The 15,519-nt window shown below is 37.7% G+C and overlaps 1 protein-coding gene across 4 annotated transcripts in view; it reads right to left on the bottom strand.

The window, feature by feature from the left end:
* Nucleotides 1-927: 927 nt before the first annotated feature.
* Nucleotides 928-15,519, bottom strand: part of cnot6l (CCR4-NOT transcription complex, subunit 6-like) — a 100,985-nt gene continuing 86,393 nt past the window's right edge. For all 4 annotated transcript variants that reach the window (XM_041186275.1, XM_041186285.1, XM_041186268.1 and 1 more), the window contains 4 exons: nucleotides 14,032-14,180; nucleotides 10,329-10,562; nucleotides 9,713-9,915; nucleotides 928-5,771 (listed from right to left, as the gene is read on the bottom strand). In XM_041186275.1, the coding sequence (XP_041042209.1) occupies nucleotides 5,559-5,771; nucleotides 9,713-9,915; nucleotides 10,329-10,562; nucleotides 14,032-14,180 (799 nt within the window). In that variant the 3' untranslated portion in view covers nucleotides 928-5,558. The remainder of the gene's footprint in view (nucleotides 5,772-9,712; nucleotides 9,916-10,328; nucleotides 10,563-14,031; nucleotides 14,181-15,519) is intronic.

The following is a 15,519-nucleotide window of genomic DNA, read 5'->3' on the forward strand; positions in this document are numbered from 1 at the left end:
TTCTCTATATAAGTCGTTTGATTGCAGGAGAGGTTTTCAACCACTTTCCAATGCGCAGGAAACCAACATATTAAAAACTATTCAATTTTTTTCTCATACAGTAGAAAATTCTGCCATGAATCTTGGGGGAAGAGAAAAAAATAAGCAATGTAGGTCAGTACAAGGCATTTTGAACAACATTGACCAACCATTACACCTAAACAAAATTTTTAGAGATTGTGCCCCAGATTTGTTTTCCCTTTCATGGCCTTGTCCTATCTGCATGTGGAGATTAATTGAGATAAATTGTCGGTTCTAATGGTAAAGCCATTTTGCTCCAATGCACTAGCAAAAATAGTGGCAGACTGATGAGAAGTTTAGATGACTAAACATAGCAAGTTTTAGTTTCAAGTTTACAACAACAAATAGAATAACTTGTGACAATTTACATAAAATGGCGGTTTTCACGATGTGGATGTTGCTATTGCCGAAACTCTAATTGCCCTTGAGCTATCATCTTGAACCCAACTGAGTAAATTGCTCAGCTATTTCAGAAGGCAGTTAACAGTCAATCACATTGCTGTGCGTCGGACATCACATATAGGCCAGATCAGGTACAGATGGCAGATTTCCTTTCCTACAAGGACATTAATGAAGCAGATAGTTTATGACAATCCAGTAATTTCATGGTCACCATTACTGAGACTAGCCATCTAGATTTACTTAATTAGATTTAAATTCCCTGGCTGCCATGGTGAGATTTGAACTCATGTCTTCAGATCATGAGTCGAGGCCTATGGATTACTAGTCCAATAACATAGCCACTATGCTACTGTACTCCAAAATGTGGAAATAAATTTTAACTCATCAGCCTTAAAAGGGATGCAGGCAGAAACCTCAAATGGTGTTCTCCCATGCAGTTTCAACTCATTAAACACAAGAGAACAATTTTCAAATGACCATTTATTGCCTACAGTCAAAGGAAAGAAAAAAAAATACAGGCTCAAGGGAACAAGCAGACATAATTTAGCCCCATACATTGAGAGCAGTACCCAAACTCCATATGGAAAAATACTTTATCTTTTTAAATCTTTCACATAGTAGTACAAGTGAAGCAACCCCATCTGAGCTGCCACAAGTTCAAAGACAGACTGAGTACAGTTACTGGCTTAGTTGGTATATTTCCATTGCAGTAAAGTAACTGAAATACAAATCTACAGCAGATTGGATAATGCAAAATACTTAAGTAACTTGTGTAAATTGAGTTTTCACTTTTTTTGACTAGTAACATTTTAAAGAAAAAAAATTCAGCTGGTGAAAATCCAAGAACTTCCTCCTACTTATTTAGTGCAAGTAAAAAGCTACCTAGCACATCAGTAAGAGACAATTTAGTCTTACTAAATCAGTACATTTTTAACCCATGGAGTGAGTTCAGGAAGAAATAATATACAAAAATACCATTGTTGGGAGATGGGGAGAAATAGGGAGGAAAGAGAAAAGCAACATCCACCTGCTCAGAGTTCAGGAAAATGAATGTTATCCAGTGACCAACGGTTCTATACAGACACTGGTGATGCAGCACAATCCACTTTCATTTCCTATTAACCACCATGATAATTTTCTAATAGCAAAAACTATATATTTTTTTTTTAAAAAGGATGTTAAAAAAATAAAGGTGGTCAAATGCTGAAAATGTCTGATTCACGTTTAAAAAAACTAAATCATTGCTACCACATTTACAAACTATAATCATTTAATACAATATAGGCAAAGTTTCGCAGACAGAAGCACCATAGGTCTCAAAAAGAGTCATATCACTCATTATTTTTGGTGTTGCAAATGAACAAAGCAACATCTAAAAACATGCACAAAATCCCCAAGTTACGTAACTAATATTTAACTACAGCTCACTCTAAAAATCCCGCTACCCACTTCCCAACATCTATACCAAGTTTTTTTTAAAAACTTAACTGGAATTTCCGTCCAAAATATTTTAATTTAAATCCCTCTCCCCTTTCCAGAATAGAGTCTAACCGCAGAATACAAAAAACTGTCAATAAGCATCCTTTTTAGTTGTCTGCGGGGTAGAATATCTATAACTAGAATTATTTCACCAACACCTCAGACCTTCTAGCACTTAAACATAAAACTTGTAATACAACATAAACAGCTGATATACAACATGCAAAAACTCTGAACCCACTTGTCTCCCATGATCAGAACTTGTTCTCTTCCCTAATGCCATGGGGGACGGGGGGGGGGGAAATTTGTGCTAGTGGGGGAAGCTACAATCAGCCAACAAAGCCACAAAAGCTTTTACTGATTCAAATAGGGATTAACAAGGCAGAAATGTCAAAATAAATCATTTATCCAGAACAGATCAACAAAAGTGCAACACATCACCAGTTCTTCGAGTCTGATCCAATTTAAAAATGCCAGCAGTACTCAAATTGCCTCCGAGAAATGGCTTGGAAAACCCACCATTTAATTAGGTCAATTCAGGAGTGCTCTTTTATTTAGCTTTTGAAGCACCTATGAATTAAAAGCTGATTATATGGTGTATTTTTGACAGTGCCATATGGTTTCAAATAAGCACTCTTTGGGTTATCTGCAGCATAATGAATATCAGGCTCTCCCATATACAATACATAGAAATATATAATTACCACTACAAAAACCTGCTTTTTGTGACTGTCTTAAGTCATGAGACCCGTACTTCATTTTGAACAATATTATCCAATATGTATGCTTTTGTACTGAGTGATATGAAACCTTGAAAGACTGGAATTCAGTAGCTTTTCAATCCATTGAGAGCTAGTAAGTACATTTGTTAAGGAAGTGAAGGGTTCTGAACAAGGAAGGGACTCTCCACATCAAATGCACAATACCCAAGAGACAAAAACCTTTACGCATATGCAGGCTTTGTCACCAAAGATAGCACTCCTGCACTGCACAAAGACAAAAGGTAAGCCGTGCTGGGAATGAGATGGAAATAAAGCTGGTCTCAGAAATCATTGTGCCATACCTGACTTATTGTGCGGTTTCCAATGTCCCACACTCCTTACACCAAAGTTAAACACATTACAGCGTTTGTACAAAACTGTTTTTAAGTTGTTTTTAGGTGGGTTTTTTTTTTTTACATAAAATCTCACAAATCTTAACAGATTTATTGTATAGAATTTTAAAAGTTGCCTGGAGAAGGCCTGTCAGGTTTTCTCTGCTTTCTTGGGCAGTGCAGCTGCTTGAGCAAATTGAATGAGGCACGTTATTATGAAATGAGGGACAAAAACATAACAGAAACATACATGAATCCGACTGTGCTTTCTTTATTTTTTTGCCTGAACAATTAGGATAAACACACACGACAAACTTCCTGTCATCTCCATTTCACTGTTTTTCTTAAAATGTTCTTTCCCTCAATTATATATATTTTTGAAGTACACAGTTATTGGAACTCTGGAAAAATGCATACAGAAGCAAAGAAAACCTGATGAACATCCTCTTGCAACAGAGTGTCTTGATTTATTTTATACTGAAAGCAGACAAAATTTGCAGCTATTAACAGTAAGTTTTCCAAAAACTGCTTTCCTCTTCAATTATAAAAAAGAAAGCGAAAAAATCCAGTAAATGGGCTCCTCTGTAGTTCATATATAACCATTCCTGGTAAATTTTAAATTCCATTTTATACAAACTGATTTGACAAAATATTGGGAGTGAAGTATGGGAAGTTAATATTGCTTAGAGATACTAAAACAATGCATGAAGTTTTAAGAAGCAGGGTCATCACAAAAATGTTAAGCACATGAAGCCTTAGGATTAAAAATAGGTCTAAAAAGTTCAAATTCTTTCACCAAAACAGAATTCAAAACGAAAAGTTTTAGAATTTACTTGGAGCCTCCTGTCTTTCATTCTCATTAACTTTATCTAGCTCCATAATTCATGTCCTTAAAAACAGGACATCCTTTCAAAGAGTTACGAGGCCATAGAATTAAAGTGCTGACTTAAAACTTCAGATTTCAGACAGACAATCTTGAAGTCATGAATCCAGTCATATAGATATCAAAAGGAGGTTATTAGTAAATTCTATAACTAGGTCATGTCCACTTGTAAACTTTATCTGATGTCATTCTATCATTATATATTAAACTAAAAACAGATTTTACACATCAGAAGATCTTGTACTGCTGATTCAAAAAAGGTTAAACCTGCAAGTGGGTTCTTAAAACGCAGATTTTTTTGGGTGGGGGGGGGGGGGCGGCGAGTTAGGGGTCACATTGGACTGATACGCTTTATACTGTATCAATGAAAACTCAATTTCTTTATAAAGTGCAGTAGGTTGTTGGAATACAAAACATGAAAATTAACGACCATTAGATGGTGCTTATTTAGTACACAGCAATATTTTAGGTGCTTTACCTGACTCCATGCCGAATTATTTATGATGCACCTCAATCACTGCTCACTGCATGTTTATTTCATTGTGGAAAGGAAAATTTGGTCTTGACCGATGGACCAACATTGAATTGTACTTCTTGCTGGCTGATAACGGAGCAGCATTGAGCTAATTTCCATGATCATCCTGCTCCCCTGGAAGGAGCTAATTATTCCAGTTCAATTGGGAAGACAAACAATCCACGTGGGAGCTTTTTTTGTTACAAAAAACACTTTCGAAGGCAGTGGGATAAATTTTAAATTCTACAATTAATTTCCATTAGCTGCAATACATGTTCAATAATCAGTTTGGAAAATCTGAATCTCGTGTCTGTTTGCCCCGCTCTACAAATCAATAAGCAATGGGCATCTTCTTTAGTGAAACCGGATATGAACCTCATTCCAAACAAGGCAGAATAACTTCAAACCAAAATCATAGTTGGATAGCGCCAACACCCCTCCCCCCCACCACCACGACCCACCTCCTCCCTTTTGGCTTCAATTATCTCTCTACTCAGGATCAGAGATTCTACTTAGCTGTGACAGGGTCAGAGAATGAGGGGAGTTGCTGATCGGTGCTTCTCTTTTTAACTTTAGCCAAAGAATTAAAGTGAAGAATATATGATCGCGACAGAAAAGAAAGCAAGAGTAACAAATGGAAAGATACCAAATTCTCACCAAATGATCTACATTATTTCAGTAATGATGTATAAATAGATCCAAGGCAACTAGGGTGGGGCAAAGCTCGGAACAGTGTTCTGCCTGTCGGTCTTTGGAGGAGCAATCAATGGCACCATATTGCAAAGCATGTAATGCTGCTGTTTCAATGCCAGATTATGTACGTAATCCAACAGGAAAACATAAACACTTAACACATAATATGGTGATAAAATGTTTTCAGAGTTACAAAGAATGCGATCTCCAGTGTCTCCAAAGGTCTGAGTAATAAACCTTTTTAAATTAAGTTTTTGTTTGCTCCAGACTTAGTGACAATGAAATAAACAGTATTACTAGAAACATACAGAACATATACAATTAAAAAAAGAGAACAAAAAAGATTTTACAGGCCATACTTCACTCCTTCATACTTTGATTTTACAACTGTACATGTCCATAAAAGCAGGCAGTGCCTCCAGGACATGGATCTACTACCTCCGGCTGGGTAAGTGCACACCATTCATCAATGGTGGCAAGGAAAGCTGAAGTTCAAGCTGTATTAACAGTGAGAAGTGGTCAGAAGGGATATGAGGGTGTGGGCATCCAGTGATAGAATTTTCCACAAGCCAATGAGGATCCAAAGGGCCAAGAACACCCAACACGTTCATCAGAGTCTTGGAATAGAAAATGTAGTCGATAACACCCTGGGAGACAAAACAAAGGCAGACCAGATTATCAACAAAGCAACAGCAAAATACTGCAGATGCTGGAAATCGGAAATAAAACAATGACTCAGGCCAAGCAGCATCTGTGGAGAGAAAGAGTTAATGTTTTAGGTCGATGACCCTGCATCAGAAATCTGAGTAATAAACATTTTGAATTAAGTTGCTTTTGTTTGCTCCAGCCTTATGACATTACAGTGAAATAAGGAGTAATGCTAGAAACATACAGGACACTTTTTAAACAAAGAGAACAAAAATGATTTTACAGGGCATAGTTCACTCCTTCACATTTTGATTTTACAACTTTGCACACCTTTAAGAGCTGAATATTTCCAGCATTTTCTGTTTTTATATGACAAATTGCTGACGAATATGAACCTATTGTTTTTCAACACCCTTCTATACTTTTGTGATCTTAGCACAGTAATGTTCATAACTCTTAGACAAAGTGGGAAGATAGCTCAAGCAAATGGGGAGACAAATGTGCAACCTCCCCTCAGCCAACCACTAGGACATATACAAGAGCAGCCCAAGTTAACCTGGCCTTTGGATTTGCATGTTTGTCTCTTCCTGAAGGGTAATACTTTTAAGGGCATGGATCTGAGGACAGAGCTGAGATTATAAAATTACCATGTGGGATTATCTTGAATGCTAATCCATATAGTGCTACAGCATTGCTGGAATTTATCAATTTACAGTCCCATTAATTTTTCCAGTACCACTTCTGTTTAATAATATTAATTTCCTTCAGTTCTTCATTCTGACTAGTCCCTTGGTTCACTATTATTTCTGGGAGATTTCCTTTATCTTCCTCTGTGAAGTAAATATTTAACTTCTCTGCCATTCTCCCCTGTTCTATTATAAATTCTCCTGTCTCTGCCTATAATGGACCCACATTTGTCTGTGCTAATCTTTTCCTTTTTAGCTACCTATAGAAGCTTTCACAGTCCATTACATTCATATTCAATTCTCATTTAAATTGGTTTCTTGGTCCTCCTTTGCTGAATTCTAAAAATGCTCCCAATCCTCAGGCTTACTCCCTTTTATAGCAACTTTATAAGCCTCTTTTGATTTAATACAATCTTTAACTTACTTTCTTACAGAAAATCCTTGGATATACATTAGTCTTCCATACTTCGAATGTACCCAAGACATGTACCCAAATCACCTTTGCTTGTTGAGTGCCAACATACTTCTGAGATTTACCTTTAAGAGAACGGCTGCATTTGCGATTTTGTCCTTCCATGAAATGCTACCAAGCAGCTACCACCTTTGGCCCGCTCAAAACATGCATGGAATAACCTTAAGGAGATTGTATTCCATTCATCACTTTTTAGCTTATTCCTCACCTTACCAATATTCCTCTGCAGCTTTTACCAATCCAACTGGACTTATATCCAAATTATTGATATATACAGTGAACAGAAGTGGCCCCAGGTGTGCACCCTCAGATATCATCACCCACTTCCATTCATTCTGGAAAAACTACCTTTAACCCCAACTCCACTTTCTTCCTTCCAGCCAATTTTAATCCAATGCTGTTCGTCCCCTAATTCTATACCACTTAACTTTCTGCTGTGCAATCAAACATTTTACTCCATACAGCTATAACAAAACTACAAAAGGAAATGCAAGGGGAAAACTGAAATCTGAGTGACTTGGTGATGTAATTCTCTTTCAGTGGTCAATACATTTTTTTAAGATTGCTACAGCATCAACACTTCCTAAATATATATATTTTTAAACTCAATAGCTGCTTCCATAGAGTTGGCTTGATGCCAAGGCAATCTCAATTAAAAGCACAGCATAAACTGGCAGCCACATGACAGAGTGTAACATCGCACCAAATTATGTAACTTCAGCAAGGATTAGTACCATGCAATACACACGTAGTAAGAAAAACTGAGTTTTGCAAGCTGAACTTTTTAAAAACTGAGTTGGTCAGCATGTCACAAGTAACATCAACTCACTTAATGTAAGTGCACTACCATAAAACTACACCCTCTGAACCATCGTAACAACAGTGTCTTCCTCATGTCTTTGTGAAGATATTTCAGAAGAGAAATTGGAATTGGTGCTGCAATTCTGACATATTACACCTGTAATGGTGAGGATTCCTTTCATATTGAGGTACTAATCACTCAGCCATGCTACTGCAGGGATAAGCAAAAGACAGTACATTACTACAGAGAAAGGACAGTGGTCAATCACTCCCTCAAAACGCAGAGACAATATTATTGTGGCCCTGGTTGTCACTTGGAGCAGGTCCCAAGATGCAAATAGTCCCTGATCAAAGAAAGGGTGAAAAACAGCTCAGAAAGGAGACTCTTATGGGTCTTTTTTTGCTGGTGATGAAAGCGCAGGGCTACGAGTAATGCTAATTAATGTGTAACTGAGAAAGTGAAGTGAAGTGAAGAGTCAAGTCAATAGTACAAACGAACAAATTGAAAAGAGAAAAGATAAAGTGAAATATGAAGTAGTGCTTAAATGGTATCCAGCTTAGGTTTCAAAAGGTTGATTGTATAAGCAACATGAGATCCTAGACAGAAGATTACAGTTTCAAGATCCTGGAATAAAATGAGTTAGTAAAGGAAAACGTAGTTAGTTATGTAAGCAGATGTGCCAAAGGTTGCCTTCTGTGCCAGTAATTTCCAAGAGTCTCATTTTCAAGACAGTGAGGTTGCAGGAAAGTGGAGAGGAAAACTGCCCATAGAAAATGTTTCACTGATGAGAGGTGTGAGGGGTCACCTAGGTGACTGACAGAAATAGTACAGGCACCGCAGCTATAAGTCACCATACCAAAGGATGACATTGAGCCAATTCATAGTGTGAAAACAATAAAGACACAGTGAAGATACTTGGAAAATCTAAAAATAAAAAATGTTGGAAATATGCTAGAATGCTCTGAGTACCAAGGAGAAAGATGAAATAGTGTTCACTGTAGCTTGCAACAAGTTTGGTCAAAATAGACGAGGAAACAAAAAGAGTAAAATTCGGAGAGAAGGATATAGCAGTGAGCCGCAGGTAGATCAGAACGTTGCTCAAGTCAGAGCAGAACTATTCAGCTCAGGAAGTTACCCAAAATGTAGACCACCATACTGAACAATGAGTACAGTATATTAAAAGAAAACATCTGCAAGCTGTTGTCTCACATGGAAAGGAACAGTTAAGGCTCAGGACAATGCTTTAAGATGAGGTAGGTGGACACTTACATATGATACAGTTGCATAGCAAAAGACTGGCATTGGGAAAAAAAGGGAAATGCAGCCAGATGGGGCAGTAATTGGTAATGGAAGGGTATCACAGAAGTATCCATCAGGAAAAGAGAGGAGAACAGAGAGGGGTGATACATCAGGATGCAAATGTTAGCCATGGAGTGAAATTGGCAAAGATGCTGGGCAGGCCACCCACCTGATCCCTCAACCACGCAACAATACATACAGCAGGAAGTAGCAAGAGTGAGAAATAACTAGATCAGAAACAGAAACTAAATAATATTTGACATGACTTAATGAACTAAAATATCAATTCTAATGCACTTGAGCTGATTAGCACTAAAATGAGAATATTAAAAGACATGCAAGATAATTAAAGCAATGCTCCAGACCACAATTGCTCTTAATGCTTGGGAAAGCTGTAAGAGGCCTGAAACATGAGGACACAGGCAGGTAAATTTTTACAGTAATCATTTAGTTAACAAGCTAGGAGACGACTCTTCAGAAATGCTATCCGGAGCCTAATTTTCTCCCATAATGCACACTCCTTGATTTTGAGAGAAAATCAGAATTTCATTTGATACCATCACGAGCCCTACCAGAAACATATCAAAAGGGCAGTTAAATATTCATCCTTGTAGCTAATTATCTGCAAACAGATTCCACAAGCCCAATTTGACAGAAACCACAGTGTAACCTACCACTTACCTTGAAGTCAAAAGTGTAATTTGTGTAAGGCATCAAGTTGTTTTCATAAGCGCTCTTTAGTTGGAAATCATGAGTAATTCTGCCATCAGAAGTTCCATTCTTCCCATTACAGCTGAAGTTCATCAAACACTCGTTATACCTCAGCTCCTTGAAGTCTTTGTGATTCTGTGCAACACCTCCAGTGCTCAAGTATTCCACAACACCTACGCAACAAATGGAGTCGGTAGAGTTGACAGACTGGATATGCCAGTAAATTTGGTTTACAGCTTCTAGTACAAAACCCTCTGTGCTATGTTAAGTCTTAGATGCACAACAATTTAACATTAACTGCATAAAGCACCTCTTAACTAATGTTGCATCTAATTACATTGTACTAAATTGGACACATTATCTGTATTTCTATTTTGATTAGTTTTTTTCCCAAAGGCACTCTTGCCAATTAGAGGAAGCTCCCTTGTACTAAATTGAACTAGACTTATTAAGGGCAGATTTCAACTATGAGGAACAAAAGAGTGCACCCTTCCTCAAAATCCTAATAAAACATGGACAGATTTTGTTTTAAAATTCACCAAGCATAGTACAGGTACTAGCCAAAAGTTGTCTTTGATGGTCTTACCTGAATCTGGCAGTGAATTGAGATCTGCACACAGCACCAATGGGATGCAGTTAAGATCTGCAGAAGGGCAGCTTGGCCTAAGAGAAGCAGCTGACTTCTCTAGAATAGTTTTGAGTTCAGAGATAATCATCATGGTTTGGATGAGCTTCACATCAGAGTACTCAGGGTCCCAGTGCATATGTGCATTGGCCACAAGAATTAGCTGCTTTTCTGTTCCATGAAGTGTCTTCACACCTGAAAGGAATGATGCTTTTAAATGTATGAAACAACTGAAAGGACAAACAAAACTAGCATTTTTGTAGCACTTTAACAACCTCAGGGCATCCCAAGCAATGAAACAATTCTGAAGAGTAGTCACTGTAGGAAAGATAAGTGAATTTTCACAACAATTAAGTAAATGACCTGGTCATCTCTTTCAGGTATTGATTGAGGAACAAGTGTTAGTCAGGACAACAGGAAAACTTCTTTTTCATCTTTAAACACAGGCATGGGATCTTCAATGTTCACTTGAGAGGACAGACTCCTTCAGTACCACACTGAAGTGGTATCTTGGGTTATGTGTCAAGAGTCTGGAGTCGAACTTGAAACCATGACCTTCTAACTCAGACCCAGGGCAGTTATTTAAGTTTGGGTTTGTAAATGAGGTCATTGAGTACTAGCAGAAGACCATCAAGCCTGACCTGTCTTTCATCTTTCCAATGGTGCTTCTACTCTTCCTACAAAAATCACTTGATACAGGTGATTACCATGGAAGAACTCACTGTGACAGCACTGCACCGGGGCGGGGGGAAGAAACAGGAGACAGGACCTGCCACGATGATTCCTGAACGTCAAAGTGACCGCAACAAAAAAAAAACAAGGAAAATCGACAAATTGATTGGAAATTGTGCAAAAAGATCATCTTGCAAAGCTCTTTAAATTAACTTCCTTAGATACTGGGTGGATTAAACAGTGTTAGGAATTCTGATGAACACCTCAATCACAGAAAATGGTTCATCTTCAAGAACCAAGAACATTCTGGACAAATGTGGGTTAATGTAAGAACTCTAATTGCTTTTCTTTGAAGTGACAACCATTTACAAGATAATTAAGCAGTTGTAAAGCTGGAAACCTCTTGACCCGGTAGACTGTGTACAAAAGGGGTCACATTGTAGATTATGGCTCTGGGGAGAAAAGCCATGCCTGGAACTATGTTTAGAAGTTGGTTTGCTTCAAGAAGGACCAACTGCTTGTGAAGGAAGACAGCAGCCATTTTACAGTTCAGAGCCAGTCCACAGCCAGAAGTGAATATAAGTGGCTCCTAAATTACTCCATGTGCTGTGGGTACGTGTGAATGTTGCTCGAACCCACCTTAAAAGTACTGCACGAGTCGATTGTTTCGCAGATCAGTGTTGATACCTAATCACATAACCTGGATGCCATTTCAAGGACTCTATCATCTTCCCTTTTCCCTTGAAACATTGATGTTTAACCTTTGGCAGAATCCCTTTATTTTATATGTCTTCTTTCTTTTGGTGTGTGTGGGGTGTGTGTGTGTGTCTGTCTGAGGGTAATTGGTATACTTTCATATTTCATACTGCTTGTTCCTAAGCTTTGCTTTTCTATTTGACAAGACTGGTTTTATAATGAACTATTAAGAACATAAGGACTAGGGGTAGGAGTAGGCAATTCAGCCCCTCGAGCCTGCCCCGCTATTCAATATGATCATGGCTGATCTCATTTCAGCCTCAACTCCAATTTCCCGCCCTCTCCCCATAACCTTTCAACCCGCCACTAATTAAAAATCTATCTCCTCCTTAAATTCATTCAGCGTACCAGCATCCACTGCACTCTGAGGTAGTGAATTCCAGATTCATGACCCTTCGAGAAAGGTAATTCCTCCTCATCTCTGATTTAAATCTACCAACCCTTAGCCTAAAAGTATGGCCTCTCGTTCTAGAATGCCCCACAAGGGGAAACATCCACGTCTACTTTGTCTATCCCCTCTAACATCTTATATACCTCAATTAGATCTCCTCTCATCCTTCTAAACTCTAGCGAGTATAGGCCTGAACTGCTCAATCTCTCCTCATAAGACAAGCCCCACATCTCTGGAATCAATCTAGTGAACCTCCTCTGAACCACCTCCAATGCAACTACATCCTTCCTCAAGTAAAGGGACCAAAACTGTGCACAGTACTCCAGGTGCAGTCTCACCAATGCCTTGTACAGTTGCAACAACACTTCCTTTAGCAATAAATGCAAACATTCCATTTGCCTTCCTTATTACCTGCTGTACCTGCATACTAGCTTTCAGTGATTCATGCACAAGGACACGCAGATCCCTCTGTACTGAAGCATTCTGAAGTTTCTCTCCATTTAAATAATAAATCGTCTATTTATTCTTCCAACCAAAATGGATAACCTTATACTTATCCATGTTAAACTCCAGAAGTTTGTTGTTTATTGAAAGAAGCCTGGTTAAAGTCTATTTTATTCTGTACAACAGTAGTGAAGGTAAATAATTGGCCGTTTTGGAGAGTGGATCAAACTTTTAAACTAATGATACAACCTGTGGAGTAGTAGAGCTGGTCAAACTGCACATTCCTCCCATCCCAGTCATAACAGAATGTCTAAATGTTATGCATTACAGATCTCAATCTCTTTTTCAGATCAGTTACATTCACTTTATGATAATCTATCTGTACTGCTTTCATTCCATGATTAAAATACACAATAAAGCTCATAACAAATGTCAAGTCTCTGATCCAGAGGTACACATCTACTTGGCACTTAAGTTCCTACCCAACAGGGCAATGATAAGTAGTACAATTTACAGTCTAGGTTAGGTGCTTAACAGAAGGCACTGCCAATTTGTCCTGGTGGGCATTATAATTTGGGATGGCCTATATTAAAGTGCGAAAAGCATCCTTTGTGGATACAAAAAATCGCCATGGCCATGAATCCCAATCTGGTCTCCCCCTCCAATGTAAATGAGATAATAATCTTGAACAATCTGTTTGATTACTTTGAAAAACACCCATATACACTCACTTTTCTGTTTTATGGATGGTGGTGGGGGGGTGGGGGAGCAAATGAGCGAATGACCAGTTTGTTAGGATATCCCTATTTTGTTTGGAATAAGTCATTCTGAAGTATCTGCAATATAGTTAAATATTCATTGTGAAGTTTTACAAAATAGCAACACAAAATGAATAGAATCCCAAATATTGTTTTGCTAGCTTTATTCTTTAAGCACATTGAATATATTTATAACAATGATAGCTAAAGTCACAGAGTAGCATATTCTGTATGAAAAATAATCAAAAAAGGGAAGTCACAATGGGCCACAATGGCTCACTCACTTGTCAATTTTCTGACAAGTAGCATTAACAGGCCAACATTCCATCCTTTTACTTAAAAAAAATGGGGAATGGACTAGAGGAAACTAAAAATGGGGAAGAAATGCAAGCTCACAGCTTGCCTTTTATATGCACCATACAGAGTTATAATAAAAGCTTGAGTAAGTTGGAAGACAAAAATAAGTTGATTATAAAATTAAGCTCATCAGTAAGAAAGCAAACACATTCCAACCAGACATTTTAAATTATCCCCTGAAAGGAAACATCTGAGCAGTGAGCCAAAACTTCACATGCACTGGCTTTACCCAAAAAAGCCAATTCATTTGTTTTCATTTGCAATTTTAAGAATATAAAACATGTACCTCCAAAAAGATCCTTGTGGACTTCTAAGAGCACTGCTACCCCAATATTATCCTTTGTCATAACGCGATTTAGCATGGCTTCAGAGCCATCTGAATTGGCCATTGCTAATTGGTTGAATTCCACTGTATGCTTCTGCACCAATGCAAATCTGTGGGGAAGGAGGGAGAGAAATGACTTTACAACATTTGAATAATTGTAGAGTATACAAGGACATGCCAAGCCAACATACAGAAATTTGAGGAAGATAAGTTTTTAAAAAATCAAAGAGAGAAAGGAATGGCAGATTGCAATTAATGGAAGGGGAAAGCTCTTTAAATGAGCTTAGAAAGGGTTATAAGTCATAGAAAATTTATGAAAGCTAGTTTGACAAACTCTACAACTTTTGCTGCTATAATAAAACCATTATATTCTCAAATAAAAGTGAATTGCAAGTATTGTAACTCTTGCTACCCTTCACCACTGTTGGGACAAAATATTGAAATTCCCTACCTAGCAATATTGTGCAGGTATAGTCACAACAAGGATTACAGCAGTCCAAAAAGCTTGTCCGTCACCACCTTCTCATTAACTAGGGATGAGCAATAAATTCAACCCCAGTGTCACCTACATTCAGGGCACTATTTTTAATCTATCCAGTCCCATCATTTGGAATGGGAATGTACTGAACAAGACAGAAGTTATTCTTGTCTGCTTGGTCTCATTTCTATAGCAGGATGAGGTACAATAACAGATGTAGTAAAGGAGGCTACTGTATCCTTCATTCCAACTCATAGCAATTAAAGGTGGTAGTGAACTTAGACAGACTCTATTATAGAGATTAAACTGAACCTATTTGAAAAACATAAATTTGTCACTAATTAGTTCACAGTTCAAGGATCACCTCCTTTACAGTCTACTCTTAGAGAAAAAAAACTCCATATATTACGTACAGCACATGGATAAATGACCAGAAACCAATCTACAAGTTCTTACAGTAGATTTGGAGGAAAAAAAACAGAACTGTACGCAACTGAACTACAGTGAGAATGATCTCATTTTAAACAAGGTTTATACTGTGTAAAACAACTAAGTGTACTATGAAACTAAGATTAACTCTTAACAGGAATTAGGGGGAAAACAGAAAAATTATATACATGCAGTAATGTTATAATTATCCAGTGGTTGAAGTAAACTATATAAATATTTAGAGTTCCCTCAAGTGGCAGAATATGATTACTACGCCCGAAATATGAGCATTTGACAATTATTTGCACTCAGTTTCTTAATTGGTATTGCAACCCGTCTCTCATTCCTCTCCATGAAAACCCACAGGAATATTCAGAGTAGGAATGATCTACAGCATGTGAAACTTACAGGATATCAAATATAAGAGAGAAGAAAATTGAGCAGAAAATAGTGCAACTGATTCAGAATTTTACTTACCTCTTTCCTATCACCTACACACCTCTTCATGTGAAGAATAAATATTAATGCCTACTTAAATAAAT

Source organism: Carcharodon carcharias, chromosome 1 (assembly GCF_017639515.1).
Source record: "Carcharodon carcharias isolate sCarCar2 chromosome 1, sCarCar2.pri, whole genome shotgun sequence".
Classification (NCBI taxonomy): domain Eukaryota; kingdom Metazoa; phylum Chordata; class Chondrichthyes; order Lamniformes; family Lamnidae; genus Carcharodon; species Carcharodon carcharias.